At 36.8% G+C, this 13572-nt stretch overlaps 1 protein-coding gene across 3 annotated transcripts in view; it reads right to left on the bottom strand.

The window, feature by feature from the left end:
* Nucleotides 1-13572, bottom strand: part of LRP1 (LDL receptor related protein 1) — a 336417-nt gene that overhangs the window by 232672 nt on the left and 90173 nt on the right. For all 3 annotated transcript variants that reach the window (XM_034419253.3, XM_034419254.3, XM_034419255.3), the window contains one exon: nt 3135-3272. In XM_034419253.3, the coding sequence (XP_034275144.2) occupies nt 3135-3272 (138 nt within the window). The remainder of the gene's footprint in view (nt 1-3134; nt 3273-13572) is intronic.

The following is a 13572-nucleotide window of genomic DNA, read 5'->3' as shown; positions in this document are numbered from 1 at the left end:
CTTGCCTTATAATGCTTTTAAAAACCAGGCAGATGGGTCTCTGCAGCCTGCTTTCCTAACCACAGCCTCCTCTTTTCACACATATAGAACAGCAGGAGATGTCATTCAATCTATGTTTTTATTTTGCTGGCAAAGAAATACAGCAACAAACCAGCCAGCTCTCTCTTGCTTTTGATGCCGGCCATAGAAGAATAAATGTCCCTTCTTCTGTGTCCAGCACAGACTGCTCCTTTCATTCTATGCCAACCTATCTGGTAAAAGTCTAAATGTTTATCTGGCTATGAGGGGAGTCTCCTTTTTGGGCAGCATGGCTACAGAAACTACCAATATCTTAGTGGTTCAATAAAATTGATATGAAAATAACTTTTACAGGATTATAGACATACTATACTATACTGAGGGATGTAGAAATTCAGAAAAATATGTTTGGAGACCAAATACAGATAGTCCTTGATTTACAAGAGTTCATTTAGTGACATTCAAAGTTACAACGGCACTGGAAAAAAGTGAGTTATGACCATTTTTCACAATTATGTCCATTGCAGCATCCCCATGGGCACATGATTTACATTTGGATGCTTGACAACTGCCTCACATTTATGACAGTCGCAGTGTCCCGGAGTCATGTGATCCTCTTTTTGTGACAAGCAAAGTCAATGGGGAAACCAGATTCAATTAACAACCATGTCCCTAATTTAAGAACTGCAGTGATTCACTTAACAAATGTGGCAAGAAAAGTTGTAAAAGGGGGCAAAGCTTACTTAACAAATATCTCACCAACATAAGTTTTGGGGGTCAACTGTGGTCGTAGGTTGAGGACTGCCTGTAAGACACTCCATCACTCTTCTGCATCGCTCTTCTGCATAGAGCATAGCCATCCATGAAGACACCAATATTGGCATCCTGTTATTTCTCCCTCCCGCAAACAAAAGCTGGGTTCCCAAGTTCACTTCAGGACAGATGCCTGCAGGTGAGTAGAGTAATCTGCTCATGTGACAAAGCTCTGACATGCTCCAACATTCAACTTTGCCGAGAGTAAGTTTTCCAATAGGATTACAGAGCAAGGTTATAAAAGAAAATGAGCCTCTTTGATCTACGGGAGTATGAAACCTCCCAGGAGCATTAAAAACCTTCCAAGGACAATGTGGCTATTTAGCAGCCTGCAAGGAAACTGAAATAAAAGTTTTTGGGTTTGGGGTTTTTTGTTTTCCTTTTGTACACTTGTTTCTCCTGAACTGCTCAAGGTGCCGGCGCTGCACCATGCTTAATTTCTATGTTGGCTCACTTGAAAGAGAACTTGATTGAACTCCTAACAAGTGTGCACAGAGCTGACCGTACTAATTAATATGCAAATCAGTCTGCTAACCACCCGTTTCTTTCTTCTATCAAGAGCCTATCTCTTATTTAGATTATACTGATAAACTGTAAGCTAATAATTAATCTCTTCCTTAGGGAACATTCACTTTGATTTACTTACGCTTTTCATGACAGGTTTTTTTTTTTAGTATGATTCTCTGTCTTTATTGAACTTTCTTCAAATATTTTTCCAACTATCTATATAAGCCTTGCAGGAAGATAGAAGGATGGACTGAAGTAACGTTTAACCCAAAAAAAGTATCTGCATTCTCCAGTATGTGCAACTTTTTTTATGTTTCTGGCTTGTATTCCCTATTTTCATCTGAATCACTTCATTTTTCCTCTTAATGGATGCCGTTTTTACATTTTACTCCCCCTTAATTGCTTTTTATAATGTTATTTACAGAAGAATGAAATTATGTCCCAGTCAGGAATGTATACAATGCATATAAAGCATAGTATTGTGACCTCTGTTACAGACCTCTGTACATCTAAAGCGTAGTAAATATAATATGTTTAGCAATACAGTAAGAATTAACAGAAATCTTGGCTTTTAAATCCATGGTGGCAGCTTTCCACAAGCAAGAGGCAAGTTTCCTCTTTTTCACAGGAAAAGACAGTAATCTGAAATAATTTCTAAGCTCGTGTCTGAAAGCTAATTATTCTGAGCTGTTATTCATTTATTAGATGTTTTGTTTTATACTAAGCAAAAATCCAAATTAGATGACAGTAATATGCACCATTCATACAATACTTTTCTGGGTACTTTTAAGAGTATGACTTCATTTTCTCATTTTTTTAAAAATGTGATGATTCCCGATTTTTTCCCATTTCTTTTCACTGTACCGACATTACTCTGCTTACAAACAGATTACGTTCCAAGAGGCAGTTCACAAGCCCGTTTTGTTCACAAGTCCACACTAGTGTAAAAAAACATGTGCAGTACTTACCTTACATAAGTGACAGTATCACGGTAAAACCTGATAGTTATGGTGATGGTGTTGGCTCATCTTTTGAAGTTGATGCAGCAGGTGTCTCTACTTTCCGGAAGTGAATTTTGGGTAGTGGTCTTCCTCTTTTCCTCATAGATGACACTGTAGCAGCAGATCACATGAGGGGCAGACATTTTGATGAAGTGCTCAACATTAGGGTCCTGCATCTTGAACAATGACAGCACTTTCTCCATCAAGCTGAATCGCTCAAGCTTGGTCTGGGATCACTTCAATGGTTCAATCTCTCCTTCTCCTTCTCCTTCTCCTTCTCCTTCTCCTTCTCCTTCTCCTTCTCCTCCTCCTCTTCTTCTTCTTCTTCCTCTTCCTCTTCCTCTTCTTTTTTGGCTCACTTTCCATGAGGTTGAATTAGATAAAGTCAGGAGAAGACAGGAAAGCTTTGGCTTCCTGCATACTACAGTACAGATGTGGCACATTGGAAACTAACCCTTTCCCAGTTTCTCTTCACTTCTGGGACCTTCTAAGATGGATTTGTGGACCGGTTGTTCATATCAGTGAACATTCACAACTCAAAAGTTTGTAAGTAGAGTAATATCTATATCTCTTTGCATAGATTCAGTTACTATTAATTGTGCTTCTTTGACCACTTGCTATCCTACTAATAGCAAAAATGACTTTTACTTCTCTTCTTAACCCAACAAAAATCATGTCAGTCCTTTTGCCGCCATGTCACAATGGCAGTTTATAATCGGATTTTTTTTTAACACTAAGTATTTTTTAGAATTTTGCTTCCTAATTAGCTGGCATTTACCCAACTGTACAACTTACCTCTACAATGTGGGCCTTCATCTGAACCATCTAAGCAGTCACTTTCGCCATTGCAAAGCTTGGTCATGGGAATGCAAACATCAGTCCCCAGGCAGTTGTGCTCGTTTGGATGGCATCTCGACATCTTGCTATGTGGACCTGGAAAATAGGAAGAGCCACTACCATTATGAGGGCCTCCAAGGGTCCCAGCACAAATATTTTAATCTATAGAAAATCCTAGAAAAAGGAATGGAGCCTCATGTGTATGGATGATGCTTAGACACATACTGCACGTTCCTTTATATCTAGAAAGCAGAATGCATGAGCTCATATTATTATTTATTTATTTCATTTATTCATTTATTTTATTAAATTTCTATACCGCCCTTCTCCCGAAGGACTCAGGGCGGTGAACAGCCACAAGATAAAACACATAAATACAAAAATTTAAAATAAATTAAAAATGAATTAAATAATTTGGCTAAACAAATTTAAAATACCCCATAATTTAAAAACAAATTAAAATTTACATTTAAAAAGGGGAGAAGATATAATTGCTAAAGAAATGAATGTGGGAATACAACAGGCATAATGCTAGTCTTCACTCCAAGTGACCTTGGTGAAATGCACATACAATTATTCTATTCCTCGTAAATGTTGGTTTAAACCAGGGGTGTCAAACTCAATTTCATTGAGGGCTGCATCAGGGTTGTGTTTGACCTCGGGGGTAGCGGGTGGCCAGGGTGGGCATGCCCAGCTTGTCTTCACTTGTGTCAGGGGTGCCTGTGGTGGCCCGTGTGCTCTGCCAGTGAAAATGGGCTCCTGAGCTCCATTTTCGGCTGGGAAGGTTTCCTGCAACCCTCGACCAGCAAAAATGGAGCTTGCGGGGCGGGGGGCATGCAGCCTTCCCAAGTTCCATTTTTGCTGGCAGAGGCACTGTGGGCTGGTTGTTTGCTGTTTCCAGGGCGGCCTCAAGGGCCAGATCCAAGCACCCCACGGGCCAGATCCAGTCCACGAGGCCTTGAGTTTGACACCCCTGGTTTAAAGCATATATTTGAGTACTCCTTTTCAGTCTTAAAATTAATTTGAATTCACCTAGGAAATTTTCAAGTAGTTTGGAGTGCAAAGGGTTTTAAAGGATTGGAACTGTGCTGACTTATGGTAGCTGCAGTCCAAAATATTTGGAGGGCATAAAGCTACCTACTGCTGACCCAGATCCTTTTTTCACAAGGCTATGAAATCTCAGTTTGTGTTTCCAAGGGAAACATACTAAGCGAATTAGTTTGAGTAACACTGTATTAAAGATTAATTAAGCCAAATTCTTTTATGGCTCAGGTTAGAAGCTTTGGTGTGTACTGATCCATCAGTCAAAGTATTCTGCCATGTAGAATAGTCCTTCCATCAGCCACTTAATCATTACTGGCATGAAGAACCTTAACAAACTATTTTACTTATTTTAAAAGCTAATAAATTAGGTAATTAATTTAATGTGACAGGTTTGTGGTACACCCCAAAGAGTTGCATTAGACAGGAATTGTTAACATTATAAAAACCACTTTTAAAGGTGCTGTTCTTTTGCCCATAAATATATGGCCTCTCTAATTGAGTTGGCTACAATCCAGAAATAAATACAATTGAAAAAGGAAGAATTGAGAAGAAGGTCTGAACTGAGAGTCTAAAATGCTAAGCAAGGATGACATTTTAAGGGTAAAAACAACAGAAGATTCTATTTTTTTTAAAAAAAACTTTTAACTTGATTATCACATAATGTTTCTGCTAAAACATCCGGATTTCTACTATTATGCAATTATTATTAATATTAAATGTCAACTGTTATTGTTATTACTGCTAGCGATTCTCTAACTGTGAGTATCAGCAATGGAAACTAGGATTGTGGACAACTGACCTTGGGCCAGTCAGTTTCTCTCAGGCAATGGCAATTGCAAACTACTTCTGAGAAACCTGCCAGGAAAAATGCAGGGACTCAAAATCAGAGATGATTCGATGACTATATATCTAAATTCAGCACAATTCAAAATCTTTATAAACCTCCTAACATAAGCCACTCTGTGCTAATGTGTATAATTCTAATATCCACCAGCATCAATAAGGGCCACATTAACTGAGATTTAAAGCAAAAGTTGCTTAACATCTTCTTTTTCTTTTTCACAGGGTAAATAACTCTTTCTATGCTTTAACTTTGCAACCTTTGCAACCAAATACCCTATCTTCTCCCCTCGCTTGGTTACTTTTGTACAAGCAAGAATATTTCAAACTGAGTTTTAGAAAATGTCATAAGTGTAATGTAGTACATATTAAACCACATTTTGAATCTGTATCTTTACCGTGTAGCTTTATAATTTAGCGAAAAGTGACAGAAATTAAAGACTAGGTCTAGTGAAACCATTGTACACAGCCTTAAGGTTGTTACAGATAGTATCTTTATTCTCCAGACACTTTTGTTTGATAATATACTCCTCTGCTTGCAAAAAAGAGAACTTCCATTACTGCCCCCCCCCCAAAAAAAATCTCTTTTTAAGACTTTACTAGATAGGAAAACTTACATAGCTAAATATCTCAGGATACAGAGTTTAACCTCACCCAACCCTGTACAATAATGCTAAGCCATCAGCCTTAATGGAAGAGCCACTCTACAATGGTCAAGAGATAGCCAAGCTAGTCTCTTCCAAATAGTCAAGGATAGCAAGAATTGTAGTCCAAAACATCTGAAGGACATCATGTTGCAAATCTAGGCAATGGCTAACTGCTTCAGCTATCTTCTTTCCCAAATGTGTCCCACCTGTGTCAGTTCCTTTCATCAAGGACTTTTGCTTAGCCCAAAGCAATCAAACATATAATGCAATTTTGAATCCCTTATTTACTGATGATTTGAAGGGGGGGGGGATCAGAATCCTATAGTAGCTTATGTATTATCTCTATCAGCAACACAATCCTTATAAGGATGTTTTAAGGGACAACATTCCAAAAAGGAGTTGAGGAGAGAAGAAAGTGTGCAAGCTCGGACACTTATTGTTAAAAATATCTTCTGATCCCCTGCTGAAATGACAAGGGGAGGGATGGCAAAAGAAGCTGGTCTTTCAGAAGATTTGCTCAAACCATCATGCTTTCCTTCTCGTTCTCAGCTGCAGCCTCTTCAGTTGGTTGCCTTTAGATGACAGTGAAGCTACTTGATCTACGGCTGATCAATGGTTGATGCCAGCGTTAATAAATATTTATGCTTTGGCTAGAAAGCTCAGAGGGAAGCCTCAGTAGGTATTGCCCCAAATTTGTCAGCAGTCCAAAACCTTAATTAATAATTAGTGTCTGCATTTAAATTAATAGGTGCTTTTAAAAATCTGTGGGAACAATCAAGAAGACGCTAAATGAGCAATAATGAATTCATCCCAACCAGGGGCTCCATTGTTTGGAATATGCTTGAGATTTCTTGGTGTTTGCATGCAAATGTATGTCAGCTTGACTTTATAAAGCTAACCCAACTTGGATATTAACAATGACACCTCCAGCTTTCCCCTCCTGTTTCCTTTATCTCCAAATCCTGTCTGGGGTAACTCTTGCCTGTCATTGCTAAGACAGGACTGAGAAGTTCTCCATCTTCTGGAGCTATTTAGCCAGTCCTTTCTCACGCCACTATGGCACCGTGCTGACGCCCCCTTATCTTTTTAGGGTTAGAAGGCTTTCTCTTGAAATCCCCCCCTCAATGAATTTCTAGTGCTGGGGATAACAGCTCACTTTCTAATATCAATATTAGCAACATCAATGATGTTGGCACATGAGATAAGCTTCATAAATCAGGGTCCCTTTTTTTTCATGTTTTACAACAGTAGTTCTGTGCTGACCGAAATAAAATGCATTCAGTTATTGTTTTTTGAATGTTGGGTTTTACTTAGTCATCTGCTCTTCACCCAAGCTCTCTAAGTTGATTTAGAATGCTAGGAACTATAATCCAACACACTTAGGACAGAATCAAATTGGGGAAAAATATATTTGTGTGCTATATAATACTCATGCTAAGTAAAATATACAATCATGCTAAATAAAATATACAATCCACATTTTTTCCAGAAATCTAAATTGCAGTTACCAAGCCTACTAAACTGCCTTAATGTATTATTTTGTTCATAGATCAAATTTTGGTGAAGGGCAAGGAAAATGGAATATAATAATTTGAGTTATGAACTTCAACAAGGCACCATTTCTCCCTTAATAAGCAGCATATTCGGCAGTATTTTAACTGTCCACAGAATTGAAGCTTCTTTTTTTTAAGTTTTATAGTTGACCAAGTATAATTATTATTGGTTATGCTTGGTAAGTGCTCCAGTGAGCAATCTATTGACATAGAATTGTTTAGCATTTAATACTAAACTCATAAGAAAATTGCTTATTTGTTAATTTTGCAACCAGAAAACAGTAAAAATATTATTATAGCTGCTTTGATCTTCCACAAGTCCTTCATTAGACACCAAATAGCACTGTGGAAAAACTAACAATATTTGAATATTTGAATAGATTCAAATCTCAAATTTAGAGGCAAACTGAGATCAACTGGAATTTGTCATTGTCTTACTACAGTCGGTGTCTCATTCCAGAGCCACATCTATACAAAAGACACTTAACATCCGGCCTCTGTCAAATATTTCACAATGATTGCCCCATTTCTGAAATATTGCCCTGGAGAAATTTGGCAGACATCCCAGAGGCCAAATCCGTTTTCTTGTTATAATCAGGAATTAATTTCACTGGGCCAAAAGATGAGGAATTTGTTGGGTCCCACTTTTCTTGCAGCTAAAAATAAGGATCTAGTTGGGTCAGTCTGAAAACTCAACTAGCCCAAGATCCTGTTTCTCACACAAGTCATCTAGATGTTTTTTAATAAACTCCTTAAGCAGAATATGTCTGCAACAGCACCTTCCCTTTCCCTTACTTCAGACGTGACATTGAGAGCCCATCCTTCTGAACCTGACAATCGCAAATACCATCATGACTCGGGCATCGATATCTTTCTCCGCTATGGATCTGCATCATCATCTTTTAAGACTAAGTTGGGAGGGTCAGCCCTTCTCATCTTGCTGGAACAAATTCCAATCCTTTGCTATCTACTGAGGAAAATAGTGCTCAGTTTTATCTTCCCTGAATCTCGCTCCATTCAGTTTACTGGATAACTTTGGGGGATAAAATTATAAAGTGGAAATAACCCTTCATCCTATCAAATTTCTCTATAATGTGCATCATTTTATGTGTACTTTGTATCTTCCTTTTTTCTAATGCTAAAAAGCTTGACATGTCATTCTTCATGGCAAGTTACTTCAGCCCCTAAAATCATTTTAGTTCCTTTTTTACTATGTCATATTCCATATATATTCCAGCTCTTCAGTATTCTTTTCCAACTAACAGTCCGTACTATTTATAATGTGATTATATCACACATTTGTATAAAGGCAGCTTTAGTTTTAATTTCTTTCCTGGTTATTCTAAGAATTCTTTTTTTAATCCATGGATTTTTCTTCAGTAGCACTCTTCTCTTATATCCCTGATAATTTTTAACTGTAGTTTCTATTAGCTTTAGAAACCTATTGGCCATAACCATTAAACTATCCAGCCTATAGTTTCCTGAATAGTCCCTAGAACTTTCTGAGAAATGATCTGGTGATTTGACTATTTGTAATTTTATAAAAAGATTGGAATTTTGTTTCTTAACACTACTTTTTATGCCCAAATCCATTTTGAAAATGTCAGTTATATTTGTGCCACATTTTCTGTGACAGATACAAAGAAGTCATTCAGCATCTATTCAATCACTTAGGATATTTTTAACAGACTCCACAGCCAACTTCTTGTGAAATAGTTTCTTGTTTCATGCACACACACAGGCATTTTCTATTTCCTCTTTTTTTCCCCTATTCTATTTATTCAGCTTATAAAAATAACTATAATAGCCACAAATACATCTCAGTAACAATACCAAAGCATCCACTGAAACGTATTAAATTAAACAAATCAAAATCATCCACTAAAATATATTAAGCCTAACCATCAACCAAAAAAGCTTGAAAAATCCCCTTTTCCCTGATCTGTATGAATGCAGATACAGAGGAAGATCTTTAAAAAAAAATAAAGAGTTCATAAGAAAAAAGGCTTTCCTCTTGTATCCAAAAATTCCATCTGGGGATATACCATCAACCATTCTAACTTGAGTTTTTGTTGTTGAAAAACATTGCTAATTTTTTTCCTTCTCCCTATAAGATCTCTCTATTATGACTTCATCCCACTCCTAAGTCTCAGCCCAACTTATCTCTCAGTTTGTTGTAGGCAAGAACTAAAGAGTCCTATGCAACAAATAATTCACAATGATCAATCAGGGTTTATAAAAGGGAGACAAATGAGATATAATGTTAGACAAATTGTAAACTTACTGGAATATTTGGAAAAAAATAATCAAGTCCCTGCAGCGTTTATATTTTTGGATGCAGAGAAGGCATTTGATCGTTTGAACTGGCAATTTTTGTTTAAAATAATAGAGAAAATGCACTTTGGGGAATATTTTACACAATCAATTAGAGCGATATATCAGCAGCAAACAGCACAAATTATAGTTAATGGAGGTTTAACAGAGGCTTTTAAAATTGAGAAAGGAACAAGGCAGGGGTGTCCTCTGTCCCCACTATTATTTATTCTGACTTTGGAGGTACTATTGAACAAGATACGTGACTCAGAAAAATTGAAGGGTATTGTAATTAGACAACAAGACTATAGATTAAGAGCATTTGCAGATGATTTGGTTATTACCTTATCCCAACCTATAGAGTCGGCTCCATATATATTGGATATAATTGATCAATACGGGAAAGTATCAGGATTTAAAGTTAACTCACATAAGACAAAGATGATAGTTAAAAATATGACTATACTGGAAAGAGATAAACTAGCAAGATTAACAGATTTTGAAATAGTTAAAAAGGTTAAATATCTAGGGGTATACATAGCAGCTTCAAATACAAAATTATACAAAAACAATTATGAGGTTCTTTGGCAGAAGGTACAGAAGGATATGGAAAATTGGAAAAAATTACAGTTGTCTTTATTGGGAAGAATTGCAGCAATTAAAATGAATGTCTTACCTAGATTCTTATTTTTGTTCCAAATGATACCTGTGCTTAAGAAAGATGAAAATCTGAGAGAATGGCAGAAAGGTGTTAATACTTTTATTTGGGCTGGGGAAAAACCCAGAATAAAAATGAAAATTATACAAGATACACGTGAAAGAGGGGGTCTCAAAATGCCTAATTTAAGATTATATTATGAAGCAGCGGTTTTATCACAAATTAGTGATTGGTTTAATTTAACTGAGGGGAGAATTTTGAATTTAGAAGGTTATGATTTGTTATATGGATGGCATGACTATTTGTTATATGACAAAAAAGTGGATAAAGTATTTAAGGCTCATATATTAAGAAATGCTTTGTTGAGGGTTTGGAAAAAATATCAATATAAGTTAAATTATAAGATACCTGTATGGGCAAATCCTAGACATGCAATAGAAAATATAAGTATAGAACAAAAACAGGAGGTGATTACCTATAAAGAGCTTCTTATTATGGAAAGGGGGGTAATGTATTTGAAATCTTTAGATACAATGAGAGAAGAAGGTATAATTTATACATGGTTTCAGTATGGTCAACTTCAAGCTAGATGGAAGGAAGATCAAAAAACTGGCTTTGTGCAAAATGAGGAGAATTTGGTAAAACAAATTAGAGATCAAAAACAAATGCATATTAAAAGGTTGTATAATGCTTTATTGGAAATAGATTCTGAGACGGAATTGGTTAAAGACTGTATGATTAAATGGGCACAAAATTTTCAAGAACCAGTAATGTTGGAGACTTGGGAAAAGATTTGGATTAGAAATGTGAAATTTACACAAGCACAAAATTTAAGAGAAAATTTTTATAAAATGTTCTATAGATGGCACTTAGACCCCAAAAAATTATCATGTATGTATCCTAATGTGCAAGCTAAATGTTGGAGATGTGACTGTGATGATGCAACTTATTATCATATATGGTGGACTTGTAGAAAAATCAAAGCATTTTGGATAAAGATTTGGTGGGTGATGCAGAATATTCTTAAAAAGAGACTGAAATTTACTCCGCAGTTGTTCTTACTGGGTATAACTACGGACTGTACAGTTGCAGAGACTAAATTGATTTTGAACTTGATAACAGCAGCAAGATTGTTGGTAGCACAACACTGGAAGAAGAACTTTTTGCCTACTATTGATGATTGGATATTGAAAGTAACTAATTTAGCTGAAATGGCTAAAATTTCAGCATATCTGAAGGATCACACACAAGAAAGGTATATACAGGACTGGAGAAGATGGATTGATTATATACAAAATAAGTATCAGACCAAAAAATATCAAATAGCTTATGAATGATTTCTTGTATTTGTATAAGCGCTATATAAGTGATATTAGAAGTATTATGTTTAAGAAATAGGATTTTATATATGGGGGGTTAAGAATTTTTTTTTTTAGGGGGTGTTAGTTTAATGATTGGTTATGCAATTTAGTTTATTGTTAAAGGTCAATAGAAATACCTTGTGTTCTGCTCTGGGAAGTCGGGGAGGGGGAGGGGGGGTTGGGAGGGAGGGTTGTGGGGAAAAAGAAAAAAAAAAAGAGTCCTATGTCTACTTTCTTAAAATAATGGATGAAAGGTAAGACATAAATCTTAATGAATTAACTCACAGTCCCAAAGCTCACACAGAGCAGGGGAACCAGTGGATTTAAATTCATTTGTCGCATTCTTGGTTTAATTATGAAGGTTATAAATTAGATAGCAGGGAACTACAGATAGTCCTTGACTTACGACCCTAACTGAGGCTAGAATTTATATTGCTACATGATAAATTTGTTAAGTGGGTTTTGCCCCATGTTACAACTTTTCTTGCCACATTTGTTAAGTGAATCACCACAGTTGTTAAATTAGTAACACAGTTGTTAAGTGAAGCTGGCTTCCCCATTGACTTTGCTTGTCAGAAGGTCACAAAAGGCGATCACATGACACTAGGACAATCGTCATAAATATGAACCAGTTGCCAAGCATCTGAATGTAAATCATGTGGCCATAGGGATGCTGCAACGGTCATAAGTGTGAAAAATGGTCATAAGTCCCTTTTTTCAGTGTCACTGAACTTTGAACGGTCACTAAATGAACTGTTGTAAATCGAGGACTACCTGTATTTGATGCACAAAATACAGCAATGGTTTATTTTCAACCATTCCTGAATTTCCCACTATCTACTGAATGCTTGCTGGCTATTCTAAAAAACTTCTTCCAGTGGCATTTCACACAAATCAAAACAATGTTGAGGCCCTTCCTCTGCCAAGGGACACTTTCTAGCACTTATAAAGAAGTCCAAACTTCCTTTTAACATGTCCTAATAATGCCTGTGGAGCAGCAGGGAAGGCATTTTGACCATTCCCTACCATACTTAATATGGGAAAAGGATTATGGTTCAATGACTAAGCACATACTTTATAGGCAGAAAGCTCAAGGTTCAGACTCCAGCAACTTCACTTTTGAGAATTAATATTCCATATGATGTAAAATTCTCTGCTGGAGAAATTTTATACTCAGCAGATTATAATCAGACAATTTTTAAAGAATCTTCCGTTAGGAACAATACCATCCTAAGGAAGGCTGAGCGCCAAAGAATTTAGGCCTTTGAACTATGGTGCTATGGTCCTGTGAGTCCTTGATCAAACAGGTCAGTCCTAGATCAAACACATCAGTCCTAGAGGAGATCAATCCTGACTGCTCTTTAGAAGGCCAGATCCTGAAGATGAAACTCAAAAATACTTTGGCCACCTAATGAGAAGGAAGGACTCACTGAAGAAGAGCCTAATGCTGGGAACAATTGAGGGCAAAAGAAGAAAGGGACGTCAGAGAATGAGATGGCTGGATGGAGTCACTGAAGCAGTCAGTGTGATCTTAAATGGACTCCAGGGGATGATAGAGGACAGAAAGGCCTGGAGGAACATTGTCCATGGGGTCGCGATAGGTCGGACATGACTTCGCAACTAATAACAACAACCTTCCTAACAAGCCAGTGGTTTCTACAGGAGGAAGCCAAAAAAAAGGGAAAGAAGAAGGGGAAGGGAAACTTGTCAAAAAAGTGAAGTGGGGAAAGGCTTTCTCAGCCAATTTTGCTTAAAACCCAATGAGGAACAATTGCCCACAAATAAAACTTGCACAGAAACGTGAGTAATAAATGACATTTTCCGAAGTGGAGAATTCTTACAAAACGTCTACATGTGCTGTTTGCTTTTCAATGTCCCCAAAGCTGTTAGAAGTCCGCCATGCATTTTGCACCCTCAGAAAAAGTGAATGGAAAGCAATCCAGGTCACCAAATCAAAACCGTTGTAAAAAATAATCACTA

This window comes from Pantherophis guttatus, chromosome 2 (genome assembly GCF_059756535.1).
Source record: "Pantherophis guttatus breed Tessera chromosome 2, ASM5975653v1, whole genome shotgun sequence".
NCBI lineage: Eukaryota > Metazoa > Chordata > Lepidosauria > Squamata > Colubridae > Pantherophis > Pantherophis guttatus.
Note: the sequence above shows the minus strand (reverse complement) of the source record. Positions and strands in the feature narration are given on the sequence as shown.